Consider the following 14,190-nt stretch of genomic DNA (forward strand, 5'->3'; position numbering starts at 1 on the left):
TGATCAGTATGCCAACCATCTGCCAGCCGTATTAGGATAAATCCATTAAGGGTGAATTACTGTTGAACATCATGTTGGATCACAGTGAATATAAACCGCTAAGCCCTCCCGGCCCCAGCTAAAACCTGCGACCACACAGATACTGATGGATTACCACAGATTAAAAAGGGCTTGAGCAAAAAAACAAGATGAGGGATGCAAGTGTTTGCTGCCTCGAAAACAATAAGCAGTATGCTCCTCAAAGTCAGATGATGACGCTTTTCAGAAAATTGGAGAAATATGCCAGAAGTAGGATGGAAGCATAAAAAATGGTAAATAAAACCAATTATAGTATAAAAGAAAGCTAGAATGCATGCAAATAAAGGTCGACTAAAAGTAAATAAGTTATCGTATGTACTATAGCTGAAGCAGACAGAGCTCAGCCTGAACCTCCTGTGAGTGAGACGAACTGTATCTGACCTCCAGTGGGACAGATGATCTTAATATAGTAGAAATATTCTTGCTAAATGAGAGATTCCCCAACTCAGCTTCAGTCTATTTCCAGCATTTCCTTTGTCCTGTTCTGTTAGCTGCTACGTCAGCCAAGAAGCACTGTGAGTACAAACTAGAACCTAAAAAAACCTTAAAAAACCTGTGACTTTTACACAGCTGGGGAGCCGGGGCTGTCACTGTGCTGACTAATAGCTGTAAAACACTCCAAGTAACAGCTGCAAAATTAAAGCAGGTTCCTTTTCATTCCTGAAAAGTTGACTTGTGTTTCATCCAGCAGCGGCTACAGGCCACAGGATGAGACACTTCAGAAAACAAAGCAGGACTGAGGATATCCGTGACTCGTCCTCCCTTTTCCTCTGCTAATCTGTTTCCTCTTTTTCCTCTGATAAATGAGCTCAGATAAAAGCAGCTCCAATTATTCAGATAAATTGAATTTTTAACTGTTCTTCGTTTTCTTCCAGGGTCCAAATTCTTTAGCCCATCGATCTCTTAAACATTAATGTCGATTCACAGCAAAAGCTTTACTTCAGCTCGATGCTTTAACATTACACTTAACATGTTCTGTTAAAAAATTATTATAATGTTGATAGATACTAAACAACAAATACACTAATTCAATTTATCTTCTCTTCTGTTAGCTTCAGTTTTGGTTCATTTTTTTTTCAGTTAAACGGATGACTAATGGGATTATCCTTCATAAGGTAGAGTGAACTGACCCAGACAGTCAATAAAATAGAGAAGTTAACTTAATAGTGAATGGACTGCACTCTTTTCTAACTGAAGACTGAAAATAAGTTGGGGGGAGGCGTGACTGCGGATTCTTCCTTTCTGACCTCCTGATAAAGGCACAACAGGAACACACGGGTCAGAAAGAAGGGAAGGGACCTGAACAAACACAAGCAGCAGCTGTGTCAACCAAACATGCACAGAAACACACACATCTCATCTCATATCCAGTTAAACAGGATACAATATAATCACGTCAGAGCAGGGACGAAAGTTCACAATTTCTTTGTCAAACTAGTCAAATATAAATGAGACTATGAAGACTTTATTAAATATACAGTTAAGACATAAAACTAAAAATACTACTAAAATATTACATCTTCAGCACCTCAGCAGACACAGAGTTGTGGCATTTTCTTGGTCTCCTACCTCACTAACAGGATTCAAACCCCCCAAAATCTTCTGCTTTTTCAGTAAAGGCTCAGTTATCTTTTGTTTATATTATTAAGCACCCTTGTTGATCAAATGCAGTTTTGGGAATTATCATAATTTGTTTCTAATATTTTTGTAATCTTCAGAAATGATTGTAATCTTTTATAGAAATCACTTTTAAATGCTTAATACGCATATTTTATTTTATTTTTTTTGTCTTTGTGTTATTTTTTCCACAGTTTTGATCAACACCTGCTGCATTTATATTAGCTATGCACACAAACTGACTTCACTCCTCACTCTGTCTTTAATAAGCAAATTTTATAGAGACCACCGCTGGATATACTGTTGCTTATTTACACGTACATGTTTTTGTTTTTAGACTGAACCAAAATCACTTTCACTTTTCTGATTGGTTGCCTCTCACAAACAGAAGGTTTAAACAATAGGTGGGTGGGGCTTCTGTGCTTACAGCCAGAGCTTAGTAACTGAGTCATCGCATAATAGGAGTAGCTGCTCTCTGTGACATCATTCAGAGGTAAAAATACAAAGAAAAAAAACTATAAGAAATAACTGTTTGGTAGCTTGATGGGGGGGTTTCCTGAGGTTTTACAGGCTAAAGGAAAAAAGTAAATTTTTGTTTCTTAAATCTTGAAATGAAAACAAAAAAGTAACAATGTCACCACCCTTTTCAGTAGAAAAAAAATCAAGTAGAACAAAGAACAAGAAAATTAAAAACAAAAATTCTAATGGAGCCATCTGATTGTTGAGGTTTTCTCTCCATTATTGTAGAATAGACACAGACAGATAGACAGACAGACAGATACACACACACATGTGTGTGTGTGATCTAGGTATTCAAGTGCGCGCGCGCGCACTTGAATACCTAGATCCTGAAGCCTGGTTTTGGCTCAGTGGGATTAGTTGTTTGTATGCTGACCTAATTTATAATTGTGTTTAGATGTTTAACACGTACAAAATAAGGGAAAGCATACGTCTTCTCTAAACCCAGACAAACTGAGCACAGTTAGCCATATCAAGGAGCAGTATTATGAGCTAATGCTATTGTGTTGATGTACTCTCCAATCCCCTAAGCCTCGACTTGGGCTGACAGTTTCTCCCTTTGCCTCGTGGTTCTCCCCCCTTCAGGGACTTTCACCTATGAGTACATGACCCATTTTTTTTCTCTGGATCTCGGCTTCACAGCAGCATCATTCCCGAGGGAATGTAATCTTAAAGAGACACGCAGACAAATCAGCAGGACTCGCACTGAAATGCAAGCAAAGCCTTCACCACAACCCAAACACACAAAAGAAAAAATGAAACAGAGCTTCATGGTCAGAGTCTCACCATGTCATATGTTTTGTATTTTTAAAAATCAAAGAGCTTTTGTTTGTACATACACTTCAATAGATTACATTAACCAAACAATTTAAATAACTCAATATTAATTAAAAAATAGCTTTTCAACAAAGCTAAATGGTTTTTATGTTCCATCTCTTCCGTACACCTTAAGCACCGATATTAACCAGATTTAACAAAATCTAAAAACACTCCATGAGATAACTATTATCTGTAAATGGAAGGAGCTATGCTTCCATTCACAGCCTCTTCAGATCCATCTGCAGTTACGTAACACCCTAAACTGGCCCCAGCCGGCACAAAATGGCTGTAAGGAAAGCAGAAGAAGAGGATTTATGACCTTCAGTGGACAGGAAGTCAGAGGTCAGAGGTCAGGAGTGCAGTTCACTGGAGCAAAATGGGGGAAAAAAGAAGGAAAGCAGGAGAAAAAATAAAACAAAAACAGAAAGATACTCGACTGGAGGTCCACTGAGAAATCTCCAGAAATCTCCCCGCCACAAATGCTATCTCGGTGGACTGATCTCTAAAGACGTGTGTGGGCAGAACATTGATTCACTCTCAAAGAGTTGTCTGTCACCTCTGTTCCCCTGGCAGGAGGAGTGTCTTTGCGGGAAACTCAGCTAAAAGTTACTAATGCAGTAACAAGAACATGAAAGAACATACAAAGAACTCTTCACTGATACCCGAAATTCCTTCTCTGCACTGAAGCTATTATAAGCATTGTAAGCTAGCTGCTGTGCAGCTTCCAGGAATCAAATGCAGCTCTAAGCTGATATCTTGATCAAGGGCAAATGCACAAAACGCCACATCTGCAAAGATATGGCACCAAATTTTTATCAGGCACTGCAGGTCAGCGAAAACCAGCTGTCCAACCAATGAATGGAATAAATGGAAAGATCGGAAAGGAAACACTACACACCCTTTAATGAGAATCTGATATTACTAAACTGCTTTTGTGCAAACACACAGTGCTGACCTACTTAAGCCAGCTTTTTTTCCAGTGCAGAAAAAGCAGCCGCTCTTTGTTTTCACGATCCTATATATATATTTAAAAAAAAAAGCGTGACAAGCCCTAAGAGAACATCTCATACTGATTTTATTAGACTAAGCTAATCATGTCTTACCCTTACAATGTTAAAATGATCATTTTGTTATACAACATGTGAACACATACTTGGTTTTGTATTTTTATCATATTCCCCCTCTATTCTGTTCCTAAAGAAAATGAAGCTGATGTCTCGTCCCTAATACAGCAACATCATTTCTATTATTGGATATTATATCAGCCTTTATTACTATAAATCTGTGGTTGAAATAACTGTTTTGCAATAATTTTCTCTTTTTGCATTTCCTTTCCTTTAGTCCAAGTTCAGTCAGTACAAGACTGTGGCAGGTTTAATTTGCTTTACATTAACTTATTGTATTTGAATCATAATTAAAGTTTAGGAAAATCAGCTTGAATAAAACAATACGATTTCTCTATTTTAATGTTTAACATATTTGATCAAACAGCCATAGTTAAAATGTGTCTGTTTCTCCGGGAAATTGTGAGATTTCTCTCTTGACCCATTTTGTGACTTCGTGCAACATTAATAATATTTAACCTAATTTCATCCAAACTTTGTCACAAGATATTAATTCTAGTTCTATTGCAGAAACACAAGTGCAGGAAAATTTAAGAGAGTAACAAGCAAGACAAACTAGGTTTCCTGCACTCACCAGAGAGAGCTAAGAAGATATATATATGTATATATATATATATGTATGTGTGTATATATATATATATATACACACACATTTTTTTTTAAATCCTCCTACAGTTATTCTAACAAATTGACAAATTATCATGAAGCCATGCCATCTATATTTCTTGTTTTTGTTTACATCGCTGGAAGAGGAGAGCATCCAGGCTCTTGTGCTGTGGTGATCTTCCATAAGAAGATATTTCTGTAACGTGGTGTTAAATGTCTCCACTGTACGTGTGTGTATGCATGTAAGAAAAGGACTGAGAGCGTGGTCACGTGCTGCCGAGAAGAGTGGGAGGTAGAGGATGTCTGCCAGCTCTGACACAGCACTCATCCTCAGCAAAAGAGAAGGGAATTCATTAAGATTAAGAGCCACTGTGACCCTGCATTACACAGCTCTATTTCAGCCAGCTCTTCATGCTCTATTACTGCAGTGACATGACATTTCAGAGTGCATTTGTTTGGAAGTGCGTGTGTGTGTGTGTGTGTGTGTGTGTGTGTGTGTGTGTGTGTGTGTGTGTTTTACAGAGGCCCAGGGGCTGCAGGCACTGCGTCAGACTGAATCCAGACGTGTGTGTGTGATGCTGTGGCTTAGTGATGCTTCCAAGGTCAATAGAAGGCGCGTGTGTGCAAATATGTGCATAAAAGTCCTTTTCTATTTCACCTTCCTCCTTCCTTTTATTCACACTACCCCAAACAGAGAAGAGTAAATACAACATGCTTCCAGAAACTTCCAAGGAAGAGTGAACTGACTCTGTTTGACACTTTGGGATGTGAGTATATTCGAGCTGGAGACAAAACACTTTGTAGCTTTGCTTTGAAGTCTTTTAGCTCTCCATCACACCATTTCTGAACATTTGGCTGGCGCAAAATTGATGTGACACAACTGATAAACATCAGCCACTGCCATCAGCATTGTCAACCTGGCATTATAATACATCAGTGCATCCCTACAGCACGCAGCCTCTTGAGTTACTTTTTAGTTTGTCTTAAAAAATAAAAGGCAACATCAGGGCTCATTTTTGTATCCATTTTGCACCCAAATTCTAGTACCGTTTCATTTCAGTGAGCACAAACAGACGGAAGAAGTGATAAGTGAATGTTTTGAGTGGTAAAAGCAAATAAACTGGCAAAACGTATATCAAAAATGATTGCCTGGCTTGCTAATTACTTGATAAAATCTCACCAAACTACTTTTTTTTAAATCAAAAACCAAAAACCATTTTGAGTTGTCACACCACTAAGCAGCACAATTTTATATCTTCTGACAATAAACAACCTGATAGCTAAAAAAAACAAAACTGCAGGGTCACCATTGTGACACACTGGAGGAGATCCTTCAAATGATCTAATAAGAGCAGCAGCAGCCCTGAAAACAGTCTGAAGGCAGACAAGAAGACTACTTTAAAAGGGAGTGTGGTCAAAATTAAGTCACGTATGGTTTTTACTTTTTATTTAATGTGAATTCTGTAAGATACACTATTAAATAAAGGGGAAAAATGTCCATGCATTTGGACAAACCCACAGCTGTGTACTGTGTGGTTACCACAGACATAATAGAAAGATAATGAAGTAGCAAGTTTCATTAATTATCAAATTATTATTATTAAATCCTTTTTTTTTTTAATGAGACAGCCACATGATAAATATCACATATTCACAAATTAAGAAAATGTGTGCAAAACTAGTTGCAGACAAAGAACCTGTTAAAATATTCCAGTTAAATCCAAAATTGTAACTTTGTAATCTTTTTGTAGCTTGTTCTATTCATATCCAGTTAAGTATTTGAATACAGTTTTTCAAAAATCAATCTGAACAAGACGTACAGCTAATGCTGAAGCGTCCTGACATTTTAAGTCCTGTGTTTAAATCAAAGGCTCAGATGTAGGCAGACAATCTTTGCAGCAGAGGCTTGTAAATAAACATCATAAAATGCTGCTCTCTTCAGTTCGCTGAGGAGTACCACCCCACTTTTTCATATTAGATGCAATAGTGAGCAAGAACAGATACAGAAGCATGCATATGATCAATGTCACCACAGTCAAGCACAGACTGAATTGTGGATTATACACCGATCTATTTGTATTTGTTTCTATAAAAATATCCAATCTTTGGCATCAGTTTTCTTGAAAGGTGTTCCACATGATTTTTCAAAGTGAGTCTAGAAGAGTTGAGGTCTTATGGAAGGAAAAAGAAGTTTACATCACACATCCTGGAGATTTTATCCATTATAAACAATACAAAATGTCTAATTTTGCTTTTGAAAGACGGTTCACATGTCAATATATTCCTAGTCAAGATACTGACCCCAAATCGCTCCCATCCATCAGAGTGTGTGTGCGTGCCTAACAATGTTAGAAAAAGACCTGTATGAATTTGTGTGTGCAACTGGGTGAATGGGGCATATACTAGAAAAGGCACTGTATAGGTAAAGTGTAACGTATTAGCTGCTAAAACTTTTGATCACTTTCCCTAACAAACTAAATCATTCAACTTCACTTTTCATTTTTCACCTGGTTGTCTGTGCTCCACCTCTGGGGCCAGCCCTGCAGTTTGAAAACCACTGATTTAATAACACTCCACATGCTTTACAAGCCAACTTTGAGCACAAATGCGCAGGTAATGAGAGGTGAATAAATAATTGTAAAGCTGTCTTATGGTTACAGAAATATTTCAAAATTAACTGGATTTAAAGAGTCGTCTGGTGATGAAAATTGATTCCGAGGTCGGTTTCTCAGTATATTATAGTATTTATCATGTTACACAATAACATATAAAGTACAGCTATGAAGCATTTTAGCATCTGCTTGAATGACTGAATGAAAGGCAGAACATTATTTGTCAGGGTCAGCAGGTTTTCCTTGAAAACCTTCAAAACCTACTGCATCTGACCCCATAGACAACACCATAAAGTGTATAGCTCAAATACAGAACACTGCCTCGCTCTAAACACTGCGTTCCTTCAGTTTGAGCAGCTCATCTCTTTCTAAATGACTCGGGTCACTGCTGACTGATGAGGTCCTCGTCACTCAGCCTTATTCTCCTTCTGCTGCTCTCTGGCACTGATGCTCATATACAGCCATGAAACGGGGAGGGTGAAGCTCAGCTTGCTGCCCATCCCCCCCCTTCCCCCCTTCATTCTGGCTGCTACATCCACTGCTGCAGAGAGAGAGAACGACAGAGAGCCCGCGATGGTGTCACCCTCCCTCTTTCACTCTCTGCCCCAACACCGTCACCTCCACCAATCACAGCCCTCGCTTCACCTTAGCCAAACGGAGAGCAGGTGTTGCCTCGCTGCGTCCTTGTCTTTACTGGGAAACATGCACGCAGTGTTTACATTGCTCAGGAAAAAGATGATTCACTCGGCCTGCCTTCAGCTTTTCACAAACTGGGTTATGCAATAGCCAGTTACAGTGTTTAAATAATTAAAAAATGCAAAACACGCGCAGATAATTGGCATATGAAGCTGCATTGTGTAATGTAGTAGGACGTGCAGATGATATCATTTCTATCAAAACTCAGTCTTCTGGCTATGTATTAAAAAAAATGTAGACTAACTTACAAAAATGCAGGTCTGGGCTGACCTCAGCCACAGTGCAAACATTCAGCATCAGGCTCAGAATACTTTTTATAATTTAATACTGTACTCTTGGATTCAAAGTAGATGTGAAATTACTGATGATCGAGGCTCCTCTTTGTGACAATGCACAAATCCTTTCACTTTATGTCAAAGAACAGAAAAATATACTATATATGTAGAGAGAGAGAGAGAGAGAGAGAGAGAGAGAGAGAGAGAGAGAGTATATGACCAAGAATGGACGCGTGTGCATCTATGTGTGTGTTTAATGGGATGGGGTGGGAGCCAGAATTCTGCAGCAGCACCAGTGAGGCAAATATACCTTAGCGCACAGCTGGGTGTAGCTTAAGAATTTTCAGATTCCAGCAATGTCATGACCAGAAAGTGACACATTAGCTCCTGGTACAGAGCATCTGTGTGGATTTGTATTAGTGAAATGTGACACCGAATTAATACTATGAACAACAGACGCCAAATGAAGCAAATCCTGCAGCAGGGGTAGGGCACGGTAACAAAAAAAAAAAGAGGAGAGAGAGAGAATGAGCAGCTTGGTGTAAGAATTTAGGGACGAACTGGATAAATGGCTTCACATTAAGCCATCTCTATCAGGTTTTATAGACTCGTTCCTGAGCCTTTCGACGACCACTAACACTTGCACCCAGTTGAACCTCCTGCGCCTCCACCATAGTCAGGCCTGTTTCATCACCGCACACCTACCGCTAGAGCACCAGCCCAAATATAATGAGCCGAAATGACACAATCGGATACTGAACCTTGAGTTAACAGTGTCCTAATGATGCAGGGTTACACAGACTGCCGGTGCCGCACCGACTCTACTCAAAGGGCACGATGACTAAAAGCGGAAAAAATATACAAAAAATGCGGAATTTCTTGCGCAGCGCCTGTTTTGAGGCAACTTTCTCGACTCTGGTGCACTCCGCCATTAACGTGAAACAGAGCATAGGTGGTGCTCTCCGGCTGAGAAAGGGTGTTTTACGCAGCTGAATTATGCTCCATCGGATGGGGTGAGGCACTGCAGCAGTCGGGGAATCCCACGGATGGAGACTGCTAATCTTCATTCATTTTGCAATAAACAGCATCGCATTACATTGTGTTGGCTATTATTAGCTCGCCAGCGTGTGAACAGTACGTGCATCCTGCATGTTGTGGCACAATATTCATGCAGAAACAGATCGGGATGCAGCTCACAGGCAGAGGCAGATTAGTCCTTAAATAAACGCAGATTGTGGCTCACACGGGCTTCATTACTCTGTGGCTTCTCATCCCACCGGAGGAGGATGCCAACATCTTTTATTCGTGGGCTAATCATCGCTTGTCAACATCGTTTTTTACGCTCTGTCGCTTGAAATGCAATTGCGCATCCGCGCCGCAGGAGACCAACGAGACGGAGCAGCCTCCGCAGGGCATCCAGTGCTTCCTCACTACACCTCTGCGGTTTACATCGGGATACAATGGAACATCACCTTCACCGTTATCATCGTCACCACTCAGATGCACTCGCAGCCACCCGCATCCTGTCCCCCCGCTCCCCGGCCCTTTTCTTTTTAAATATATACTCGCTCTCTGGCATATACACAGCTGAATCGTGGGCAGCAAGACCATATCCCGCACAAATTCTGAGCACCATAAATTAGGAGGAAAAAAAAGTCTTACTTTCGCCGACCACCGCCTTTAATCCGATAGGTGCCATGATGCTGCCTCTGAGTGCTGGACCGACTGATTACCCTCTGCTTACTCTCTCTCTCCTCCTCCTCCTCCTCTCTGATCGTGTCACACCGCTGCGGAGGAGCCTCCACTTGGAAACGTCACTGCGTATCCTTCCGCATCATCCACACTGGTGATGTGCGGACGTTTGGCTACAGCTGTGTGTGTATTAGCTCAAACTAATTTCTACTAGAGGCATTTATTTGTTAAGCCTTACCCGCTCATTTGTCCAAATAGAATTTAAAGATTCCTGCAAAATACGCTTGTTTTTCACAGAACCTGAAATAAATACATGATAAGAAAATAAAGTAACCCTTCATTTTTAAACAAGTTTTAATGCATATAACCTTATGCAGATGGCACAATAATATATTATATATATATATATATATATATATATATAGTTTTATATATATAGTAATATAGTGAAGCATTACATTTATACAGGAAGACAGTGATGTGCAAAAGTCTTGTGTCATTGATTTAGTGAAATGTGCAAACATAAATGGAAGTATAGTATAAGACAAAAACACAGTATACACAATTCTAACAAGCTTGAAAGTCAATATTTGCTATGACCTTGCAACTTTGTTCTTCATAGACTCCTAAAGATATTCAAAGAAAGCTTGCTTAACTAGTCTTCAATAATAGTTCTCCAGGCTTCTTGAAGGGCATTCAAATGTCTTCTTTGGATGTTGGCTGCCTTTTGACCCGTTCTCTGTCAAGATCATCCCACACTGCTTTAGTAATATTGGGGTACAGGTACCAAGCCAATCCATGACTGATAGAATCAATGTCTGTAGATACTCACTGTTTACCTTTGTTGACTGCCTCGTACATACTAATGATGATTTGAACCAACAGTTTGAAATTTGGATTCATCACTCCATAATTTTCAGTCTAGTTCCTTTGCAGTTCATGCACAACTCAGCTTTTTCCCTTCTTTAGGAATGGCTTCTTAATAGCCACCCTTCAACTCTGACCATGTCTAATGAGCTTTCAGTGAACAGTAAATGGATGAACTGAAGGACAAGAAGTATCTCTTATCGCCTGTGTCAGAACCTGAGAGCAAAAACAGGTCGCTAGTACCAAAGTGTCTAAAGATACAGTTTAAAATTGGTTCTTTGCCAAGCTGTCTGTTATGTGAAGACACTGGTTCATCCCCTTGAGTTGCAGGCCTTTTTTACACTTAAATCATTCATGTTGATTCATCAAGTTAAAATTAACGTTTCAGAAATGAGGTTTTTTTTTTTCTTTGTTCCTTTTCCCCTCAGAGTAGCCTATAAAAGTTGTAAAAAATCAATTGGGACCACAGCAGACATAAGTTCTCAGCTGTTTGGCAAACTGCATTGATAAACTGTACAGGTGAGATGCAAAGAAGACCAGACAGGTTTTTTATTAGAACTAATAAACATAATAGTCGAAGAAAAACTGGACCATAAATTTATCAAAAGTACTGGAACACTCAGCACATCCAGTAAGTTCTTAATAATTCAATTAAAACCTACAAAAAGACATAATCAGCACAAATAGTTCATTCAGTTTAAGCATTGTTTTCAGTAAAATGCATGCTCACAAAATGTTGTGTCTCACTCCCATTTCTTATTGTTGCATTTAAAGCTCTATTTGGAAGATCCAACCATGCCAAATATTAGTTGGTCTTAAACTTTTGATGGGAACTGTATGATCAAATGGTCCAGTTTAGGGATGCACCGATACCGATACCGGTATCGGCCTCGATACCACATTTTCTAAAGTACTCGTACTCGTTAAAAGTCCCCCGATACCGGGGAGTGATATCACGGTCTGAGACCTGTCTATGTTTGAGTGGCATGTAAGGGGTTAATCACAGGCGCCGGCTGCAGCTCAGAGCTGAGAGAAGGGCAGGCGAGACAAGTCAGCCGTGTGGAACTATTTCAAAGTGAACAAGACAGGAAAACAAAGGCGGACTGCAAATTGTGCTCAGCGAAATTGTCCAGAGGAGGCTCAAAAGGTAGCGCATTTAACACAAGTAATTTAATCAAGCACCAAAATCCCAACACGACAACGAGTACAAAGAGTTTACCCACGCTTATTTACCCATGCTTATTAGCACAGAGGAGCATAGCTGATGCTATAGCAGTGGGACGGAAAATAGTTGGGCATTTTAAACATTCCGCCTTAGCCTACTCCCGCCTCGAGGACATTCAGGGACAGCTCAACCAGCCAATAAAGAGACTGCAGCAGGACGTACAGACGCGCTGGAACAGCACGTATTACATGCTCCAGTCCCTCATTGAGCAAAAGCGAGTGCTGGGGGTGTCCGAGCACGAACTCCCTGACTATCTCACCGCTCACCAATGGGCTCTTATGGAGACGACTGTTGCCATCCTCGCCCCCTGTGAGGAACTAACACGCACTAGCCTCTGATGTCATCCCAGCTGTGACTGTGCTTGTGAGACTTCTAAACAGAGAAACAGACGAGTAAATACCTCTCAGCCCCATGTAGCAGTGTGGAAAGGGAAAGGCTTTTTAGCTCAGTGTCACACATTATAGATGAAAACAGAAACAGTCTGACTGCTGATAATGCAGAAAAGCTACTTTTCTTAAAAAAAAAAACCCTGCCACTCACTTTTTCTCTCCATTAAGTGAGTCATCTTAGACTTGATGTTAATACCTACCTCAGTTGCACTGACTGCCACAGTTCTATGTTGGTGGATGTTGTTAGTTTATTCAAATATTGTGCACTAAATAGCAAAGATGTTTATTAATGCCCCTTGTGTTGTCCAAAGCGGCAGAGTTTACAATAAACTGAAAACGATACTTGAGTTGCACTGTCACTGTTTAAATTTTTTTTCATAATATTTATTCTGTAATATGTTGCATACAACATGCTTTTCATTTTAAATAAATGTTCTTAATTCCAAACCAGTCCCTTGTTGTTGGTTTTTTTTTGTTAAATTATAGGACTAAAGCTGTTACCTGTAAATTTAAATCATGTTTTTATTAAGTACTTGGTATCAGTATCGGCGAGTACTGAAATGCAAGTACTTGTACTCGTACTTGTTTCCAAAAAAGTGGTATTGGTGCATCCCTAGTCCAGTTTATTGACTCTAGTAAGCAGATGTGATGCATTGCAGTCTCCTTTTATGACACTTTTACTTCACTTTATTTTCATCTATGGAAGTTGCAGAGCTTAATTTTCAGCCTTCATTGCTGATGAAACCATAAATTCATAGACTGTTTCAGCAGCATTAGAGATCATTGCATAAATGTGAACAATTTAACATCCAGCATTTTAGATGTTTTTTTAAGGATCAACTCGCTTACTGAAATATTCAACATGTTTAGAAGAGCTGGTTTGGATACTGGCCTGCTTCAAAATTACAGTAAAGAAATATGTTTTCCACAAGGGGGCAGCATTTATATGTGTGTGGCAAAATGCTACTGGGTCCAACCATAGACTCGCTTTCAACGCTGAACCCAAAGCGCGAACTTCAAAACGCCTTTAGTTAATTTCTCCTGATTTTTAATCACAATATAAATATCATGAAATCATTAAAAGAAACATTTTAAAGAAACTTACTAATAAACGCACTAAGGTTGTATTTTTAACATCTGTCAAGTTTAACATTATTAAGTTTGCTGCTACAAACAGACACTCTCGCGTACATTACGCACTGATACTCTTAAGCTCCTGGTTCTGGCCACACCCTTAGCACAGCCGACTGAACACGTTGGACCAGTGATGACTCCCAGAGGGTGTGTCCCGCTGCTGTGAAACGCAGCACTGTTCACCAGCACGTCCTCCTCCTCCTCTTCCTCCACCGCCTCCTCCTCCTGTTTTTTTTAGAAAAAGCTGAAGGCGCCCACACTCTACACAGCAACGCCAGAACAGTGCTGCTCTCTAAGGGGGGGAAAGTGAGAGAAATTCCCTGAGGGTTTGCCCGGAGACTGCTGGAAATTTTCCCCTGGAGTAAAACCTGCCGAGTTAGGATACTCAGAGGATATCAGAGGCTCTCCTGTAACCATGGGGGACGTGGTTTCCTCTCACCTGGATGAGGATAGGCGGGAGATGATTACAGGTAAGATGAGTACCGTTGCGCGTTATAACAACCTTATTACAGAGTTTTGACCATGTTTTTGCCTTTA

The 14,190-nt window shown here is 39.9% G+C and overlaps 2 protein-coding genes across 3 annotated transcripts in view; one reads left to right on the top strand and one right to left on the bottom strand.

The window, feature by feature from the left end:
* stxbp1a (syntaxin binding protein 1a) overlaps positions 1 to 10,144 on the bottom strand; it is a 40,369-nt gene extending 30,225 nt beyond the window's left edge. For both annotated transcript variants that reach the window (XM_087843527.1, XM_087843526.1), the window contains exon 1: positions 10,009 to 10,144. In XM_087843527.1, coding sequence (XP_087699653.1) covers positions 10,009 to 10,045 — 37 coding nt within the window. In that variant the 5' untranslated portion in view covers positions 10,046 to 10,144. The remainder of the gene's footprint in view (positions 1 to 10,008) is intronic.
* A 3,766-nt stretch (positions 10,145 to 13,910) lies between these two features.
* niban2a (niban apoptosis regulator 2a) overlaps positions 13,911 to 14,190 on the top strand; it is a 29,658-nt gene continuing 29,378 nt past the window's right edge. The window contains exon 1 of the mRNA XM_006803520.3: positions 13,911 to 14,123. Coding sequence (XP_006803583.2) covers positions 14,069 to 14,123 — 55 coding nt within the window. The 5' untranslated portion in view covers positions 13,911 to 14,068. The remainder of the gene's footprint in view (positions 14,124 to 14,190) is intronic.

The sequence above is a fragment of the Neolamprologus brichardi genome, chromosome 7, assembly GCF_056152115.1.
Source record: "Neolamprologus brichardi isolate AB-2024 chromosome 7, ASM5615211v1, whole genome shotgun sequence".
Taxonomy (NCBI): domain Eukaryota; kingdom Metazoa; phylum Chordata; class Actinopteri; order Cichliformes; family Cichlidae; genus Neolamprologus; species Neolamprologus brichardi.